The sequence below is a fragment of the Canis aureus genome, chromosome 11 (genome assembly GCF_053574225.1).
Source record: "Canis aureus isolate CA01 chromosome 11, VMU_Caureus_v.1.0, whole genome shotgun sequence".
NCBI lineage: Eukaryota > Metazoa > Chordata > Mammalia > Carnivora > Canidae > Canis > Canis aureus.
In genome coordinates, this window is record NC_135621.1 from 33,876,478 (window position 1) to 33,896,980 (window position 20,503).

General features: G+C 42.8%; 1 protein-coding gene and 1 non-coding gene across 2 annotated transcripts; one reads left to right on the plus strand and one right to left on the minus strand.

The window, feature by feature from the left end:
- Positions 1-216: 216 nt before the first annotated feature.
- Positions 217-1,393, minus strand: ASCL4 (achaete-scute family bHLH transcription factor 4). The gene has a single exon (XM_077913204.1). It carries the CDS (start codon positions 748-750, stop codon positions 217-219), a length of 534 nt encoding a protein of 177 aa, XP_077769330.1. The 5' UTR covers positions 751-1,393.
- Positions 1,394-5,170: 3,777 nt separating this feature from the next.
- On the plus strand, positions 5,171-5,310 carry LOC144324442 (U4 spliceosomal RNA). Its single transcript, XR_013389951.1, has one exon. It is a non-coding gene; the product is annotated as a U4 spliceosomal RNA (small nuclear RNA).
- The last annotated feature ends 15,193 nt before the right edge of the window (positions 5,311-20,503 follow it).

Genomic DNA, 20,503 nt, shown 5'->3' on the forward strand with positions numbered 1-20,503 from the left:
GAACGCCAGGTCAAAATGCGCAGCCCCCTGGGAGAGACCCTCCGGCCAGACTCCTAGGGTGCGCGGGGCGGCAGGCGCGGGATGGGCCGGGGCGGGGGATCGGGGCCGGGGAGCGCGAGCCGGGGGGCTGGGGGGCCGGGGGCCGGGGGCCCGGGGGCCCGGGGGGGCCGGGGGGCCGGGGGCCGGGGGCCGGGGGCCCGGGGGACCGGGCGCCAGCTAGCTGCCCGCCTCCTCGGGCTCGCTGCAGGGCGAAGGCGCCGACGAGGCCTTGGACTCGCCGTCGCTGTTGCAGTCGGCCGGGCGCGGGGTGCGGGCGGCGGCGGGGCCGTCCTGCGCCCGGGCCTGGCGCTCCAGCAGCTCCTGGAGGTGCCTGATGTAGCGGATGGCGGCGCGCAGCGTCTCCACCTTGCTGAGCCGCCGCTGGGCCAGCTCGCGGGGCAGGTGGTCCCGCAGGCGCGCGTAGCCCTCGTTCACGCCGCGCACCCGCTGCCGCTCGCGCTCGTTGCGCCTGCGGAGGAAGGCGGGCTCCAGGGCGCAGGCCAGCGGCAGCGGCAGCGGCAGCGGCAGCGCCAGGCCCGGCCCGCGGCCCCCCGGCGCCCGCGCCCGCGCCCAGCACGCGGCGTGCAGCCGCAGGGGCACCCCGAGGGGGTCCGCGGGAGGGAGGCGGGGCAGGGTCCCCGGCAGGTCCAGGGGCACCGGGCCGAGGCGGCGCGGCCAGGGCAGCAGGCCGGACGCTCTGCGCGTCTCCATCCCTCGCGGAGAAGCAAACCGATCGCCCAGAGACTGACGTCTTGCAAGAGGAGACTTAAAACCTTCGAGGCGTGGATGCGGGTCCGTTCAGGCAGCCTGGCACAGCTGGTCTGTCTTTAAAGAAGTTTCTGGTTCCGAGACAGGCTTCAGGGACACTTCGCATGATTCCCTAAATTCATGTCACTCCTCCATCGTTTATAAAGATCCAGACGGAGGTGATAGGCAAACACTTAGGATCCCGCTAATCCACACTTCAAACCCCGTCTTCCCCTCTGATCTTCTTACTTCAGCAGATAACAAAGGGGGATTCCTCTGCTCGGTCCCCTAGCCTGGAAATGTGAACATACACCAAACAGAGTAATCTTGCAAAATCACCCAAGCGCTTCAATTACTGTAATCCACCGCTCCGAGTCTTCAAGAGCCTAGGAACCTTCAAGGTTTCAAAAGAGCCCCTCCCAGGAACCAACAGATCTGGCCGGCTGAGCGAAAGTTTTACCGGAGGCTTTCTCCTTGAAAATCAAAACTTACCTGCCCTTTGTGGTTTCCGGCGTCCAGGGCTAATGGAAAAAGCTTTCAGACTGTTTGCAAACTTACACTTGCTCTTCCATTTCTGCGGAGGTGGAGTGTAAGACCTCATCAAAGGGAAGACTGCTCCCTTGTGGTTATAAGATGTGTCAAGGAAAGGGGGGCCTTGGGGGAGGCTTGAGGGTTTCCTTCTCCCAAACCAAACCTTTTAAAAACTCAATTAGACATTTTTTGAAGAGAAGAGGGAAGGAATATACCTTAGCAACGAATAGAAGGGTCTGAGTATTATGCTCCTGCTTATGTTGAACGCACGTCGTTTTATGCATGTGTGGTTGTTTTTAAGAGCACATCAAAAGGTTGCACAGTAACAAACACTTTTAGCCAGTTATTTCTCACAGTGCTTACTGTAAACACAGGTTAAACACTGCTTCCCGACCTCTTCTAATCCCACCCAGGATATAAGAACATTTCCCCATAGTGCAAAAAGTGTATTTCTATTGTATTCTTCTTTTTGTCTTAAAAAACAAAGATACATTTACTTTCTCCCTTGGGGGCAGGAAAGCAACATTTGAAAGGTGAAGAGCCCCAGTTCCAAGGATAAAGGATGATGGCTTTGAAGACTTGTCTTTTTAACACACAACAAGAAAGAAAGAAAGAAAGAAAGAAAGAAAGAAAGAAAGAAAGAAAGAAAGAAAGAAAGAAAGAAAGAATAATTAATCCATCCTGTTGGTGAAAGGCTTTGAAGATGAAAGTGTCATTAAAAATCCAACAGTGGAAAAAAAAATCCAACAGTGCTGGTTAATGTCAAAAAATGTGTTATCACTTTGAAAATCAGATTTCTTGTTCTGCAAACCCAGCACATTAAAGGCAGCTTCTACTTTTAAAAGTCCAACTTAAAAACGAGAAGCAAAAACCCCCTACATTTATGATCAGACTTTCTGCCTATTCGTCAGGAGCCAGGGTGTCGCCCTGACATGTTTTTTTGACAAGTGCTACGCTTACCTGTTTACTCCAAATGATCTGCCCGAAGCAACCGGAAAAGCACCTGCATCAAGGCAAATAAAATAGAAATAATTATTCCTTTTAGGCATAAGTTAGTCACATTTTAAAAACTCCCTATGAGGCTTGTACCAGCAAACAACCTAATGTGTCACCTTGATTTCTCAGTAGAGTTGAGAACAATCCAGAGAAAGCCCTTCCTGTTGGGAAACAAGCCCACCAGAGAGGTAGAAAGACTATTACACCATAAGGTGCTTTGGGCCATGTTAAGGATTTTGGCCTTTGTTCTAAGAGTGATGGGAAATAAATGATGTGTTTTAAGCACAAAAGGTGACAGAGTAAGATTTTGCTTTTCAGAAACATCTCTCTATCTGCAAACAGGAGAGTAGATTGGAGAGGGGAAAAAAGGAAAACAGATAAGAGATACCATTTTTCATTCTCAGATTGGAAAATGTAAAAATTGCTAACATCCAAGGCAAGCAACAATTTGGGGAAGGAGCAGAAGCATGAATTGCTACAAGCTTTTGGGAAAGTAACTTAAAATTAATAGTGTACATCACATGTCCTTTGACCCAGAGACCCTACATAAATAAATGCACTGGTGTGAATTTATATATACAACAATATTTAATGCAACGTTGTTTGCAGTGATTTTTTAAAAGATTTTTTGAAGATTTTTTAAATTTATTCATCACACACACACACACACACACACACAGAGGCAGAGACACAGGCAGAGGGGGAAGCAGGCTCCCCCCAGGAGCCCGGTGTGGGACTCAATCCAGGGACTCTGGAATCATGCCCTGAGCCGAAGGCAGACGCTCAACCACTGAGCCACCCAGGTGCCCGTTTGTAGTAAATTTTAATTAGTTTTATTTTTTAAAAGATTTTATTTATTCATTCATGAGAGACAGAGAGGCAGAGACACAGGCAGAGGGAGAAGTAGGCTCCCTGCAGGGAGCCCGATGTTGGACTCGATCCCAGGATCTCCTTAGCCTGAGCCAAAGGCAGACGCTTAACCAGTGAGTAACCCAGGTGCCCTGTAGTGGTTTTTAAAAGGAACAAAAGGAAACAGCTTGAATGTCCATCAATAGAGAGAAGGCTGATACTTTAAGAATATTATGCTATTATTAAAAAGAATGAGTTAAAGCTCAATGTAAGAAGTTGCAGAGCTGTACATAATGTGTCAAGTGGAAAAAAAAAAGCCAACTAAAGAGTAATATATGCAGTGCGAATTTAAAACGAACTATTTTACATGATACATATGTCTTTGTATGTGCTAATGCAAGCATAGAGAAGGAAGTGAAAAGATACACCGTGCATTTCTGTCATTGGTGGCCTTAAAAAGGTGGCTAGGTATGTTATAGATAAGTCTAGATCAAGTGACAGATATGCCAAACCTCCACGACACTCGGGACTAGGTTTGGTTGTCCTTTTGGGATCTGCTTGTAAAAGGGGAAATGGGAATTCACTAAAGATCTGGCTCAGTAGATTCACAGGTATCTCTGAGGCCAAGGAAGACTGCCACCTCTGAAACTCAAGTCCCTCATCAGCTGCCTGAAACATGTGAGATGAGGACTTTGGATTGGCTCTTCTTCCAAAATGTTTGATATCACATTATAGATTTTGGTTTCCTAGGCTGGTGGCACAGAGGTGATCTGTCCTCACATCTGGAATTTGCATCAGCTGCCTCATGAGGGAACAGGAAACCGGATGTGCCAACCTCATTGGTAGAAATAAGATTTCTCACAGGTGTAGATAACTTAATCTCTCTTTCTCTTTAAGATTTTTTTATTTATTCATGAGAGACACAGGAAGAGAGGCAGAGACACAGGCAGAGGGAGGAGAAGCAGACTCCATGCAAGGAACCTGATGTGAGACTCGATCCTGGGAATCTGGAATCATGCCCTGAGCCAAAGGCAGACACCCAACTACTGAGCCACCCAGGCATCCCTAGATAACTCAATCTCAAACCGAGTAGATCATATGACTCTATTCAGTTAGTCCTCTCCTACTAGCCCAGGTATAAGCTATCTCTATTATCATGCACAATATCTCCCAGGGGTCTTCTTAGGTTCAGCTAAATATTGGGACTACCGGGGGCCACATTTGGTGTCAGAATCACTTGGAAGGGTTTAGATCAAGAGCAATGCTTGGAGCAGGGCTGAACTACGCATCTCACCTCCCTGGGGTCCCTCCAATAATCTGCAGCAATGCACATGGGTGCTTCTCCCAAACTCCCTGTGTAACAGCTCAGATATGAGCAAAGAAGACTCACATCAGCCCCACATGGTAGCTGTCCTGACTTAGAAGTCTCGTACCCCTCATGAGCCAGGTTGTTCTCTAACGACCCCACAGGCATAGCTTCCGGGACCCCACTGAAACCCAAGGAAAGCGTCTTCATCCTCAGAGAAGCCCAAAGCTATGCTCCCTCATCAGGCATTTATAGTTGTGCTGGGCCAGATGCAATCAACCAATCAAGTAATTGCTTTAATAGAAGTAAGTAAGGTTGCCTAATGGCATAGTTGACATTCTATCTTTATCAGGTTTCAGAGGACCAGAAAACAGAAAGTTAACTGAAGGTCAAATTGTCACTGTAAAACTTCCATGAATCCTTTACCTGCACCATTCCATTCTATTTTAAAGATAATTTACAGCAAGATTTATTTATTTTATTTTTTTTTTAAAGATTTGTTTGTTTGTTTATTTATTTATGATAGACATAGAGCGAGAGAGAGGCAGAGACACAGGAGGAGGGAGAAGCAGGCTCCATGCCGGGAGCCCGACGTGGGACTCGATCCCGGGACTCCAAGATTGCGCCCTGGGCCAAAGGCAGGCGCTAAACCACTGAGCCACCCAGGGATCCCCCTACAGCAAGATTTAAAGAACCCCAAAACGCTTTGCGCAGCGGCAGTATCCTAGCCAATGAGGTTCATCTTAGGCACAATTATTGCTAATTGAAAACTTAAAGAACCACATATATTTAGGTACAACGTATTCCTAGCTTTTCGTTCTTCTCAAACACTCTTTCCATGTTAACCTTGTCTATGCAGCCTTTTGTCAGACAATAATGTGAACTTTTGCTGTAGTCCAATACATTCATCTTTCCTTGAGGCTTTTGTCTTTTCTCTCTTCTTTAAGGCTCCCTTCTCCTGCCACAAGTTTTGCAAAGCATTTTCCTTGTCCGTGTCTGGCACGTTGGTGTGAATTAGAGAAAGGCACCAAACTCAAGGCTTGGAGAATGGATGGCTGACTGAACCATTCCTCTGGAGGAACAATTCTTGAACGAAGGTGTCCACATCTGGAGAAGAGCAGAGAAGGCAACATGCACTTTTCATTTCTGTAAAGAAACAAAACAAAAATTGGGATTCTAATTGGGACTGTGTTAAATATATGGACAGATTTGGAGAGAGAGTTGACTTTTTGAAACACTGAATCTCTCCTATCTGAACATAATAGAATTCATTCATTCAGTTCCTTTTTTTTTTTTTTTTTTTTGCCCTTTAATGAATTTTCCAGATTTCTTAGTGTAGATTTGATGTGTTTCTTATTACGTTAAGCTCAAGACATTTCATAGGTCTGGATGCTATTGTGAATAGAATTTTTTCTAGTTTTTGAAGCTACTGATTTAGTGCATGTTATTCTTTAGTCATTTAACTGGCCTCTTGTTAGTTCTACTGGTTTATTTTTTTTTACAAGATTTTATTTATTTGACAGAGAGAGAGAGTGCACACAAACAAGGGGAGCAGGAGAGGGAAAAGCAGGCTCCCCACCAAACAGGGAGCCTGATGCAATGCAGGGCTCTATCCCAGGACCCCAGGACCATGACCCAAGCCAAAGGCAGACACTTAACTGACTGAGCCACCCAGGCACCCTAGTTCTACTGGCTTTTAATTGAGAGAAAATCTACATACAGTGAAATGTACATATATTAAATATACAATTCAGTGAGTGTTGATAAATGTATGCACTTGTGAAATAATGCTCTACTCAAGACAGTTCTAATAGCTTTTTTATAAAAATGATTTTCCAGGATTTCTTAAATATAATCATATTATCCGCTAACAATGATAGTTTTGTTTCTTCCTTTCAATGTAACTAACTTATTTTTCTTATTAAATTTCACTGCTTAAGATGCCCAGCCCAATGCTAATTGTAGTAGTGGTAGTAGCTAGCATCCTTGCGTTTTTAATGGAAAACCTTCCAATATTCCACCATGCAGGAGATATTTTTTATCAAATTAAGGACATTTTCTTCTACTCTTAGTTTGCTATGAATATTATTAGTATTTATTGGCTATTAAATTTTATTAAATGCATCTGTGAAAATAATCATGTATATTTTATTAATTTAGCAGTACAGTGAATTATGATAGTATATTTGCTGCAGTTGAGCTGTCTTGTATTCCTGGGATTTAACCTGATGGAGTCATGATCCTTTTAGGATACTGCTGGATTCAATTTATTAACATTTCATTTAGAAATTTTGTTTCTACAGTCCCAAGTTGTATTGGCTCATAGTTTTGTTTTCTTGTGGTCTCCTTTTCTGATATTAGGGTTATTTCGAACTCTTAAAAATAAGCTGAGTAGCTGTCCATCTATTTCTAGGCTCTGGAACCATTTGTGAAAGGTAGAAATTATCTATTCCTGGAAGATTAAGTAAAGCCCATCTTAAAAACCACATGGAACTTCTTTAGAGCTAAATTTTCAGTTATTCTTAAAATTTATTTTATCATTACTCTTGGAATTTTTGGAGGCCATTAGTAATGTTCTTACCAACCCCCCCCCCATTTTCACCCTCCTTCAAAGGCGACTACTACTCCTTTGTGTATCATCCTAGAATCGCAGTCTAGCTTTTGCCCCTTAGAAATCTCTAAAATAGATCAGAACTGTACATTAGTTGAATGAACTCCAGAACAACCTGGTGCACTAGAGTTAAAAACTCATTCCTGATTCTTTTCTTTTCTCTAACAAAGACCATTTCCAATATAGCTGCCTGGAGGTTATATAATCAAATAAATCATCAAGAGTGAATACTGCAAATTTAAAAATGTATCTCCCATTATCAAATTGCTAGGGATGAGTTAAAACCTAAAGTTTAAATAATCTTACCTTATGGGTTCAGATTTGAAGGTAACAACATGAAAATGTCTTTAGTTAAACTCCACAGATCATTCCTCCTAATTTCTTATTCCACTCAGGCTCAACCAGAAGGGTCTTCCTCCAAAGCCTGAGCAGAGTCAGGGTTCCTTCAATTAGCTACAGCCTGGGTGCTCCTCCACTGAAATTAGTATAGTCCTTCAAGTCTAAGAAATTGAATTCATTTGGTGTCACATGTGTTCTGCTTCTGAGGTCTCAAGAGTTAACAGAACACACATGATTATGTCAGCTCTAGTGCTACATTTGCTATGTTTAGAAAATAAGCTATTCTGCACCTCGTAGAGAAGTGAAACCAAGTACAGGCACACCTCTGAGATATTGCAGGTTCAGTTCCAGACCACGACAATAAAGTGAACATCACAATAAAGCCAGTCAAATGAATTTTCCCCAAGTGCATATAAATGTTATCTTTACCCCATATTACGATCTCTCAAGTGTGCAATACACAGCATTGTGTCTTAAAAAAAAAACAATGTACATATTTTATTAAAAAATACATCATTGGGGTGCCTGGGTGGCTCAGTCGGTTAAGCATCTGCTTTCAGGTCAGGGCATGATCCCAGGGACCTGGGATGGAGCCCAGAGTCAGGTTCCCTGCCCAGTGAGGAGTTTGTTTGTCTCTGTCCCACTCCTCCTCTCCCTGCTCATGCTCTCTCTCTCAAATAAATAAATAAAACCTTTTTAAAAATAAAAATAAATAAAAAATATAGTATTGTTGGGGCACCTAGGTGGCTCAGTCAGTTGAGTGTCCGACTCTTGATTTCAGCTCGGGTTCATGGTCTCAGGGTTGTGAGACTGAGACCACATCAGGCCCCACACTTAGAGTGTGAATTCTGCTTGAGATTCTTTCTCTCTCCCTCTGCCCCTCCCCCTGCTTGCATTCTCTCTCTCAAATAAATAAATAAATAAAATCTTTAAAAAATATTTTATTGCTAAAAAATGCTAACCATCACTGAGCTTTCAGTGAGTTATAATTTTTTGCCGGTAGAGGGTCTTCCTTCCATGTTGATGGCTGCTGACTGATCAGGTGATGATTGCTGAAGGTTGGGGTAGCTGTGGCAATTTCTTAAAATAAGACAACAATGAAATTTGCCACATTGACTGACTCTTCCCGAATGATTTATCTATAGCATGTGATGCTGTTTGATAGGATTGTAGAGTTTCTTTCAAAATTGAAGTCCTCTCAAACCGCTGCTGCTTTATCAACTCAGTTTATGGAATATTCTAAATCCTTTGTGTTCATTTCAACGATCTTCACAGCATCTTCAGGAGTAGATTCATCTCAATAAACCCCTTTCTTTGCTCATCCCTAAGAAATAACTCTTCATCTATTCAAGTCTTATCATCAGATTGCAGCAATTCAGTCCATCTTCAGGCTGCACTTCTAATTCTAGTTCTCTTGCTCTTTCCGCCACATCTGCAGTGACTTCCCCCATTCAAGCCTTGAACCTGGCAAAGTCACCCATGAGGGTTGGGATCGACTTCTTCCCAGCTCCTGTTCATATTGATATTTGGACTTCTCCCAAACAATTATGAACGTTCTTAATGGCATCTAGAATGGTGAATCCTTTTCAGAAGGTTTCAATTTACTTTGTCCAGAACCATCAGAGGAATGAGTGATGTGTTTGTTTGTTTAAATTTTAAGTAGGCTTCACACTGGGAGGGGCTTGAACTCTCGATCTTGAGACCAAGACCTGGGCTGAGATCAAGAGTCAGATGTTTAACTGACTGAGCCCCCCAGGCTCCCTGAAATGTATTTCTTAAATAATAAGAATTGAAAGTTGAAATTACTCCTCGATTCGTGGGCTGTAGAATGGATATTGTGTTAGCAGTCACGAAAACATCATTAATCTGGTTGTCCATCTCCATCAGAGCTCTTGGGTGACCAGGTGCATTGTCCATGAGCAGTAATATTTTGAAAGGAGTCTTTTTTCCTGAGCAGTAGTTCTCAACAGTGGGCTTAATATATTCAGTAAATCATGTTGTAAACAAATGTGCTGTCATCGGGCTTTGTTGTAAACAGATGTGCTGTCATCGGCTTTTGTTGCTCCCTTTCTAGAGCACAGGCAGAGAGATTTAGCATAATTCTTCAGGGCCCCAGGATTTCTGGAATGGCAGAGGAGCATTGGCTTCAACCTAAAGTCACCAGCTGCATTAGCTCCTGACAAGAGGGTCAACCTGTCCTTTGAAGCTTTGAAGCCATGCATTGACTTCTCCTCTCTAGCTGTGAAAGTCCTAGGTGGCATCTTCTTGCTAAATAAGGCTGTTTATTTTATTTTATTTATTCATGAGAGATACACAGAAAGAGAGAGAGAGACAGAGACACAGAGACACAGGCAGAGGGAGAAGCAGGCTCCATGCAGGGAGTCTGACGTGGGACTTGATCCGAGGTCTCCAGGATCAGGCCCTGGACTGAAGGCGGCGATAAACCGCTGAGCCACCCGGGCTGCCCATGTTTTATATGCATTGAAATCTGTTGTTAATGACCTTCAGTAATGATCTTAGCTCAATATTCTGATCACTTGCTGCAGCTTCTACATCTGCACTTGCTGCTTCACCTTGCACATTTATGTTATGGAGACAGCTTCTTTACTTAAACCTCATGAACTAACTACTGCTAGCTTTAGACTTTTGTGCAGCTTCCTCCCCTCTCCCAGCCTTCACAGAATTGAAGAGAGTTAGGACCTTGCTCTGGGTTAGGCTTTGGGTTAAGGGAAAACTGTGGCTGGTTTGATCTTCAATCCAGACACTCAAACTTTACCTATATCAGCAATAAGGTTGTTCTGTTTTCTTATCATTTGTGTGTTCACTAGAGGAGCACTTTTACTTTCCTTCAAAAAGTCTTCCTTTGCATTTACAACCTGGCTAACTGTTTGGCTCAAGGGGCCTCACTTTCAGCCAGTCTCAGCTTTTGACACGCCTTCCTCACTAAGCTTAATCACTTCTAGCTTTTGATTTAAAGTGAGGGATGTGTAACTCATCCTTTCACTTGAACACTTAGAGGTTATTAATTGGCCTAATTTCAATACTGTTGTGTCTCAGAAAATAGGGAGGCCCAAGGAGAAGGAGAGAGAAGGAGGAACAACCAGTTGGTGGGGCAATCAGAATACACACATTTATTAAATTTACCATCTTATATGGGTGAGGTTTGTGGCACCCTCAAAAATTACAATAGTAACATCAAAGATTACTGATCAGGGTGCTCCAGTGGCTCAGTCGGTTAAGCATCTGACTGTTGATCTCAGTCCAGGTCTTGATCTCAGAGTTAAGAGTTCAAGTCCCATGTTGGGTTCCATGCTGGGCATATATCCTAGTTAAAAAAGAGAAGAAAATAGATTACAGATCACTATAACAAATATAATAATAATGAAAACTTAGATAAATTTTAAAGATTTTATTTATTTATTTGAGAGAGAGAGAGCATAAGTAGGGAGAGGGGCAGAGGGGTAGAGAGAAGCAGATTGCCCACTGAGCAGGGAGCCTAATATGGGGCTCGATCCCAGGACACTAGGATCATGACCTGAGCTTAAAGCAAACACTTAACCAACTGAGCCACCCAGGTGTCCCTCAGCTTTTTTTAATTATTTTTTTGAGAGAAAATGAGCTGGGCACGGGGTGGGGGATAGGGCGAGGGGGAGAATCTTAAGCAGGCTCCACGCCCAGCACAGAGCATGACACAGGGGTCGATCTTACGACCCTGAGATCAGGACCAGAGTGGAAATCAAGAGTCAGATGCTCAACCTGACTGAACCACCCAGGTGTCCCAATAATGAAAACTTTTGAAATATTGGAATTATTACCAAATGTGACACAGAGACATAAAGTGAACAAATGCTGTCAGAAAAATGGCACCATTTGCAGCCACTCTGGAAAACTGTGTGGAGGTTCCTCAAAGAGTTAAAAATAGATCTGCCCTACGACCCAGCAATTGCACTGCTGGGGATTTACCCCAAAGATACAGATGCAGTGAAATGCCAGGACACCTGCACCCCGATGTTTCTAGCAACAATGTCCACAATAGCCAAACTGTGGAAGGAGCCTCGGTGTCCATTGAAAGATGAATGGATAAAGAAGCTGTGGTCTATGTATACAATGGAATATTACTCAGCCATTAGAAACGATGAACACCCACCATTTGCTTCAACGTGGATGGAACTGGAGGGTATTATGCTGAGTGAAGTAAGTCAATCAGAGAAAGACAAACATTATGTAGTCTCATTCATTTGGGGAATATAAAAAATAATGAAAGGGAATAAAGGGGAAAGGAGAGAAAATGAGTGGGAAATATCAGAGAGGGAGACAGAACAGGAGAGACTCCTAACTCTGGGAAACGAACAAGGGGTGGTGGAAAGGGAGATGGGTGGGGGGTGGGGGTGACTGGGTGATGGGCACTGAGGGGGGGCACTTGATGGGATGAATACTGGGTGTTATGCTATATGTTGGCAAATTGAAGTCCAATAAAAAAATGAAAAAAAAAAAAAACTTCATTCAGAGATACTGTTAGAAGTTGAATTGTGCCTCTAACCCCCAATTCATATGCTGAAATCTTAACCCCCAGTACATCAGAATGTGAACTTATTTGGAAATTAGGTCATTACAGTTGTAATTAGCTAAGATGAGGTCTTTAGGGTGGACTCTTTTCATTTTTTTTGAAGATTTTGTATATTTATTCATGAAAAAGAGAGAGAGAGAAAGAGAGAGAAAGGCGGAGACACAGGCAGAGGGAGAGGTAGGCTCCATGCAGAGAGCCTGACATGGGACTTGATCCCAGGTTTCCAAGGATCACGCCCTGGGCCAAAGGTGATGCTAAACTGCTGAGCCACCTGGGCTGCCCACGGTGGACTCTTTTCAATATGACTGATGTCCTTCTAAAAAGGGTAAATTTGAAGAAAAAAAAAAAAGACAGGCATGGAGGAAAGATCATATGAAGAACACAGAAAGAAGACAAGCCAAGGAGAGAGGTCTAGAACAAATTATTCTCTTAGGCACTCAGAAGAAACCAACCCAGCCAACACCTTCTTTCAGACTTCCAGCTTCCAGAACTATGAGACAATATATTTCTATACTTTAAGCTACTGAGTCTGTGGTATTTATTTACAGCATTCCAAGCAAACTAATATAGATTTTGATACCAAGAAGTAGGGTGCTGCTGTAACAAATACCTAAAAATGTGGAAGTGGCTTTGGAACTAAATAATACTAAAGTAGAGTGGACCCCTAATCCAATATAACTGGTGTCCTTATTTTTAAAAAGGGGGGGAATCTTTGTATAAGGGCAGGTGTGCACACAGAGGGAATGTCATGTGAAGATTGATGTTGTGCTTCTACAAGCCAAGGCAATACTAGAAAGTGGAAGAGAAGCAAGGAAAAGATTCTCCCTCACAGCCCTCAGAAGGAGTCAACTTTGCTGATACCTTGATCTTGGACTTCTAGTCTCCAGAACTGTGAGACAATAAATCCCTATTCTTTAAACAACAGTTTGTAGTGCTTTGTCACTTCAGCCATAGGAAACTCATACAAAAAACTAATGATGTGGAGAAAGGGGAACCCTGTTGCACTGTTGGTGGGAATGTGAACTGGTACAGCCACTCTGGAAAACTGTGTGGAGGTTCCTCAGAGAGTTAAAAATAGATCTGCCCTACGACCCAGCAATTGCACTGCTGGGGATTTACCCCAAAGATACAGATGCAGTGAAATGCCAGGACACCTGCACCCCGATGTTTCTAGCAACAATGTCCACAATAGCCAAACTGTGGAAGGAGCCTCGGTGTCCACCGAAAGATGACTGGGTAAAGAAGCCGTGGTCTATGTATACAATGGAATATTACTCAGCCATTAGAAATGACAAATGCTCACCTTTTGCTTCAACGTGGATGGACCTGGAGGGTATTATGCTGAGTGAAGTAAGTCAATCAGAGAAGGACAGACATAGTATGGTCTCATTCATTTGGGGAACATAAAAAATAGTGAAATGGAATAAAGGGGAAAGGAGAGAAAATGAGTGGGAAATATCCATGAGGGTGACAGAACATGAGAGACTCCTAACTGGGAAATGAACAAGGGGTAGTAGGAAGGGAGGTGGGCGAGGGGTTGGGTTGACTGGGTGACGGGCACTGTGGGGGGCACTTGATGGGATGAGCACTGGGTGTTATGCTATATGTTGGCAAATTGAATTCCAATAAAAAAAATTTTTTAATGAAAAAAAAAACTAATGATAACTTCAATAAATAAATAAACTATGCTTCCTGGGAAACATAATGTTGTAAAAATGTCAGTTATCTCTGAATTATTTTAAAGATGAAATGTAATCACAAATAAAATTCAAACATTTTATGTGATATTTGACGAATGATTCTAAATATTATGCAGTAGTACAGAATGTTGAGGATGCCAAAAGAGAAGAAAAGGTAGAAGGATTTTTACTAGTACTGGCAGTCCTTACTTTGCATGGTGGTTGAGGGCCACGCAAGCTGGAATAATACAAAGCAGTTTTAATAATAAATAGGAAAAATCATCATTGTTCTGTGAGCATTCAACATTTTTGTCAAAAGTTAAGAACTCTCTTACTTTTGGTTATCAACATAAGGGAAAATTTAAAAAATAGTAAAGCAGTCATTTAAAACATTAGAAATATTGAGAATTAAAGTTTCAAGTATCTTTGAGTTCCTCTAATATGATGGGTTTTTTTTGTTTTGTTTTTGCTGTTCATAACATCATTATTCAAAATACTCCCAAACTGGAAATAACACAAATGCTCCTCATTATTAGTACTGGGGAATATATGCTGGAATGTTCAATAGAATGGAATTTGTACAGCAATGAAAAATTGAAGAAATTTACAGCTACTAGCATCAAGATAAGTGTATTTCATTATTGTGAACAAAATTAGCAAGTCAAAAGAAGTGAATATACAGTATAATTGCATATTAAAAAGTTTAAGAACAGGCAAAACTAGTGTGTAGGGGTGCAAAAGGAGATGGTAAAGATATCAATCAGAGCAAGGTAAAGATTATTCTAAAAGTCAGGAAAGGAGTTACTTTAGGTTGAATGGAGTGGGAGATGTATTTGAGAAGGGGCATCCTAAACATTTATAAATTACATGAAGTGTTCTATTCTTTGTTAGGTATTGTTTACACAAGTGTATGCTTTATAATGACTATTTTAAGTGCCATGTATGTTTTATATTATATATTGCAATTTACTGATACATATTTAATATTATCTTTAAATTAGAAATGAAGACAGACTTAGTGAGTGTGAAAGGAGCGCAGAAAGCATCTGGGAGGCTGTAATATTCTATTTCTTGACATATACACATGTGCATATATATATGTATTTATATGTGTGTGTGTGTATATACATATATATATAGTGTATTTTTCAGAATAAAAATCATCTTTTATCCGAAAAAAAAAAAAAAGAAAAATGGCACCATTGACTGACACAGTTTGGGTTGCTACAAATCTTCAATGTGTAAAAAACATGATATTAGCAAAGTGCGATAAAACAAGGTATGCCTGTTCTTGGACATTAACCCACGGGAATGTTGCAAATGCTAGTGCTTAATCTTTCATACCCATGTAACCGTTACCAAAGCTCTGAGCAGAAAATCCGCGTATCCAAGGAAAGGAAGGCAGCCAAGGAAGGCAGCCTCCTTCAGAGTGGCCACCAGGTACACTACCCCAAGACTCAGTGGCTCAAGGCAAGAAGTATTTATCTAGTTCTCAAGCCTGAAGGGCAATGATTTAGGCTGAGTTCTAGTGAATGTCTGGTATGGCCAATTCAGAATCAAGGGGCAGAAAAAAAGGGCTCTAGGTGATACTGGGATGAGCTATTAAGTCACCTTGCGAAGGGCATGGTGACAGGGAGGAGCGCCAAACTGGAGCCATTAACACAGTCACTCTATTTAATTCTCTTGCCCTAAAATTTGAAGTAGGTACAATAACCACATGTGGCTAATGGCTGCCATGGCGGAGTGTATAATTCTACTGTCATTGGTCTCCTTGCAATTCCTCAAAGGTGCCAGACATTCTCTTGCCTCAGGACTTTTGCACTTTCGCTTACCTCTGACTGAAACTCTCTTCTTCAGATGTGAATATGAATCACTCTCTCACCTCCTTGGTTTAAATTTCACCTTTTCAGGGATGATTTCTTTGTCTATCCAATTTTAGATTGTATCTCCTATCTCTAAGCGCTTTCTTCCCTGCCATACTTTTACATGCTATTTATTGCCATCTGGAATATTATATATTTTAATTGGTTACTTGTTTATTATCTGTATTCCTCCACTATTATGTAAACTCCATAGGAAGCTCCATAGGGACTGGCATTGTTTTGCCCATTTAATAAACTGCTGTATCTCCAGGTATATAAACTACTATCTCTCCTAGAGGGATACCTGGCATAGCAGGTACGCAATAAATATTTCTTGAATGAATTCTAGCTTTCCTATGCCTGTCTTCAAATATCATATAAATAAATGAGTCAGTTAGAATCTGATACAATAGGGGCCCCTGGGTGGCTCAGTGGTTGAGCGCCTGCCTTCAGCTCAGGGCGTGATCCCAGGTCCTGGGATGGAGTCCTGCATCAGGCTCCCCACAGGGAGCCTGCTTCTCCCTCTGTGTCTCTGCCTCTCTCTCTCTCTGTGTCTCTCATGAATGAATGAGTAAAATCTTAAAAAAAAAAAAAAGAATCTGATACAATAAATTGTAACTGTTTCCAGCTTATGGGGAGAATCTCAAGAATGCCAAAGAACAGGTTTACCCACATGAAGTTCTATTTCCAGACTCTTCCTAACACGAGAGATCAAAAACAGGATTTTATACCCTAATTAGAGTCAAATGAAAAAAAAAAAAAAAGATATCTGAGCAGCCGAAAAGAGGCCCAAATTTACCCATTCTGCCATATCTTTAGTGCTAGGAGATAATTTTCCATCCAGTAAAAATATAAATGGCTGTTACTTGATTGTCTTATATATGCTTATCTCTAAGGTTTACTTTTTGGTTGCAAACCAACATCTGTGTTTCACAGTCATTTGAACATTTGAGTCGTAAAAGAACAGCTACACCTTCATTTCCGTATGAGTGGTCAGCAACTCTCCCACTGTTTTTATTGTTTTACTGACCCCTCAGTGTCTCCTTAAAGTGGCAAGTCACCCTAAATCAGCTCCTTAGGCAACCTTTGGGCCTTCATTTTGCTGTATGTCTCCAAGTGAAGTGATATATAATAAGCAAAATTTAGTATTATACCAGTTTGATTTTCATTTATTAAATATTTATTGAGCACCTAGTATATGTCAGGTATTGTGCTATCTCATATAGCATTAAATCTTGTTACCAAAACTTCAGATGTGCATATGAATCTTAAAACTTAAAATGTACTTTGAGGGCAGCAGGGGTGGCTCAGCGGTTTAGCACCACCTTAAGCCCAGGGCGTGATCCTGGAGTCCCGGGATCAAGTCCCACGTCAGGCTCCCTGCATGGATCCTGCTTCTCCTTTGTCTGTGTCTCTGTGTCTCTCATGAATAAATAAATAAAATTTTTTATTTTTTTATTTTTATTTTTTTAAAGATTTATTTATCCATGAGAGACACAGAGAAAGAGAGAGAGGCAGAGACACAGGCAGAGGGAGAGAAGCAGGCTCCATGCAGGGAGCCTGACATGGGACCTGATTCCGGGACTCCACAATCATGCCCTGGGCCAAAGGCAGGCACTTAACCACTGAGCCACCCAGGGATCCCCAATAAAATCTTTTAAAAAAATAAAAAAATAAAATCTACTTGGAAAGACAGAAAATTAAACAATTAATTATAATAAAGGTTAAAAATGATGAGAGTATACCGTGGACCTACGTTAAATTGACTTTTTAAAACCTCTTTTTTTTTAAATTTTTTTAATTTATTTATGATAGTCACAGAGAGAGAGAGAGAGAGAGAGAGAGAGAGGCAGAGACACAGGCAGAGGGAGAAGCAGGCTTCATGCACCAGGAGCCTGATGTGGGATTCGATCCCGGGTCTCCAGGATCGCGCCCTGGGCCAAAGGCAGGCGCTAAACCGCTGCGCCACCCAGGAATCCCTAAATTGACTTTTTGAGGTATTTTTACATACAATAAAACTAACCAATTTCAAGTGTACTGTTTGATAAATTTTGACAAAAGTGTACAGTTGTATAACCACTGCCACAATCAAGATAATTTTCATCACCCCCTAAAAGTTTCCTCATGCCCCTTTGTAGGCAATCTCATCCCTCCCACTCATCCCCAACCCCTGACCATCACTTATCTGCTTTATATTAGTATAGTTTTTCCTTTTCTAGAATTTTATGTAAGTGGACACACATAATATGTAGTCTTTTGTCTATGAAACATGAGATTCATCCATATATGTGTAGCTTGTTCCTTTTTATTGCCGAGTAGAATTCCACTATGTAGATATACTCCAATTTGTTTATTCATTCACCAGTTGACAGACATTTGAGCTATGTACAGTTTGGGATTATTACAAATAAGGTTTCCATGAGCATTTGTGTACAAGTCTTTATATATATATTTTTTTCTTTTCTCTTGAATAAATACCTATGAATGTAATTACTGAATTGTATGGTATAAGAAATTGCTAAGTTGTTTTCTAAAATGGCTGTAGTATTTTGCATTCCCACCAGCAAAGTGTGAGGGTTCCAGTTGTTTGGCATCTGCCCCAACACTTGTTAGAGTCCTTTAAATTTTGCGCACTCTAGTAGGTGTGAAATGTCGTCACTTTATTGTGTTTTGATTTGCATGTCCCTCATAACTAGTTATGCTGCTCATCTTTTTGTGTGCTTAACTGCCATCTCTATATCTTCTTTGGTAAAATTCAAACATTTTGCCCATTTAAAAAATTTGGCTTGTTTGCCTTATTATTGAATTTAAAGGGTACTTTATATATTTCAGATAAAAGTCCTTTGTTGGGGATGCCTGGGTAACTCAGCGGTTTAGTGCCTGCCTTCGGCCGGGGTTCTGACCCTGGAGACCCAGGATCGAGTCCCACACATTGGGCTGCCTGCATGGAGCCTGCTTCTCCCTCTGCCCGTGTCTCTGCCTCTCTCTATATCTGTGTCTCTCATGAATAAATAAGTAAAATCTAAAAAAAAAAAAAAAAAAAAGTCCTTTGTCAGATATTTGTTTTGCAAATATTTTATACTCATTTCTGGCTTGATTTTTATTTTGTCAACAATGGTTTTTCAAGACAAAAAGTTTTAATTCTGATTAAGTTCAATTTGCTAGTTTTTTTTAGTGGTTCTGGATTTTTGCATCCTAGCAAAGTTACAAAGATTTTCTACTATATTTTCTTCTGGAACTATTAGTTTTAGGTCTAAACCAATGTGACCTGTCAATGTTCAGTGATTAGTTCTCACAAATGAAATGTGCTTTCCTTTCATGAGAAGGGAAGGGAAACATGATGTGAGTTGACACTCCTGCCTCTTGTTTAAAACACTGTGTGTGGGCTGCCCCAGTGGCCCAGTGGTTTAGCACTGCCTTCCGCCTGGGGTGTGATCCTGGAGTCCTGGGATCTAGTCCCATGTCGGGCTCCCTGCATGGAGCCTGCTTGTGTCTCTGCCTCTGTCTCTCTCCGTCATGAATAAATAAGTAAAATCTTTAAAATAAATAAATAAAACACTGTGTGTGCCTTTGCCCCTTCACCTGGGATTGAATTTTCAAAACCCAATCCAGTCTTCACTAGACTACAAGCTGTCCAAGGTCAAGACCTATGTCTTATTCTTATTTTGTATTTATATGTTTGAGCTGCGATTCAGTAAATGTTTTGCGAATGTAAGGAGGAATTCCTGGGTCTCTACTGTTCTGCTGGTGTATGGAGGGTACCAGGTTTGTTGCAGATTTTTTTTTTAAGTATTTTATTTATTTATTCTTGAGAGACAGAGAGAGAGAGAGAGGCAGAGACACAGGCAGAGGGAGAAGCAGGCTCCCCGAGGGGAGCCCGATGCGGGACTGGATCCCAGGACTCCCGGGTCACCACCTGAACAGAAGGCAGACAGACGCTCAACCGCTGAGCCACCCAGGCGTCCCACCCAGTGGCTTTCGTGCATCATGATGCCAGAGTGGCTGAGGCCAAGGACAAAGAGAGGGACAGATGAGGTCCAAGGACCTGATCACCCAGCCCACAGCATGGTGTGAACTCTGGGTGGTACTTGAAGTGGGATGTGAAGTCCCGGGAAAGGAAAGGTTTTCAAGCAGGGAGGGAGTGAGCTGATCAGAAGTTTTAAAAACGAAACAGAGATGGGGCCGGTTGGGCTGCGGATCTCCAGGGACACTGGAGACGTCCAATGGGCCGTGTTCCTGCAGAGGCAGTTCAGTAGGTGGACCGAGAGCCTGGAGATACAGAACTAGGTGCCACCCAGGTGCCCCCGTTCATTGTAGTTTTAATGTCTAGTCCTCACAAACATGACTTTCGAGAAAAACTGTCCCATCTCAGTTGCACAGAAGAGAAGAAGGACAAAGAGATGAGGGGAACCAAATCCCACACCACCGTTTATGACTTGAAGCAGGGAAACTGCACAACCTGCGGGTGTAAGATAAGGTGAAAACTACTCAAGATAGACTCTCAATTCCTCCTGGGCAATAGCGCCCACATCTTTTGGACTAAGTCCCTTACTTGGCCCAAATCTGTGGGGCTTGCGTGGATCCGCTTCCCTAGTCGGAGAATGCTAAGGAGACTGAAACCCCGAGTGTGGGGACGGAGGGGACGCAGAACTCCCTCGCTACCGGCACTGCAGCCTGGTTGCCTAGCAACTGCGGGTCGATAGCTCGGCGTTCGACGCAACCCCGCCGGCCTGGGCCGCGGAGCTCCCGGCGGCGCCTTCCGCGGCCCCGCACCCTGGGGCCCGGGGCCCGCCGTGCGCAGGCGCGGACGGGGCTCGGCTGGGGGAGGGGCGCCGGAACGCAGGCGCGGCTCGCGGGCCCGGGCGGGAGGGGCGCACGCGCGGGGGGCGGAGCGGCAGGCGCCCCGAGTGGCTGCGGAGCCGGAAACGTGCCTCGGAGGGTGCGGCCCTGAGGAGACGGCGGGCTGGGCCGGGCCGG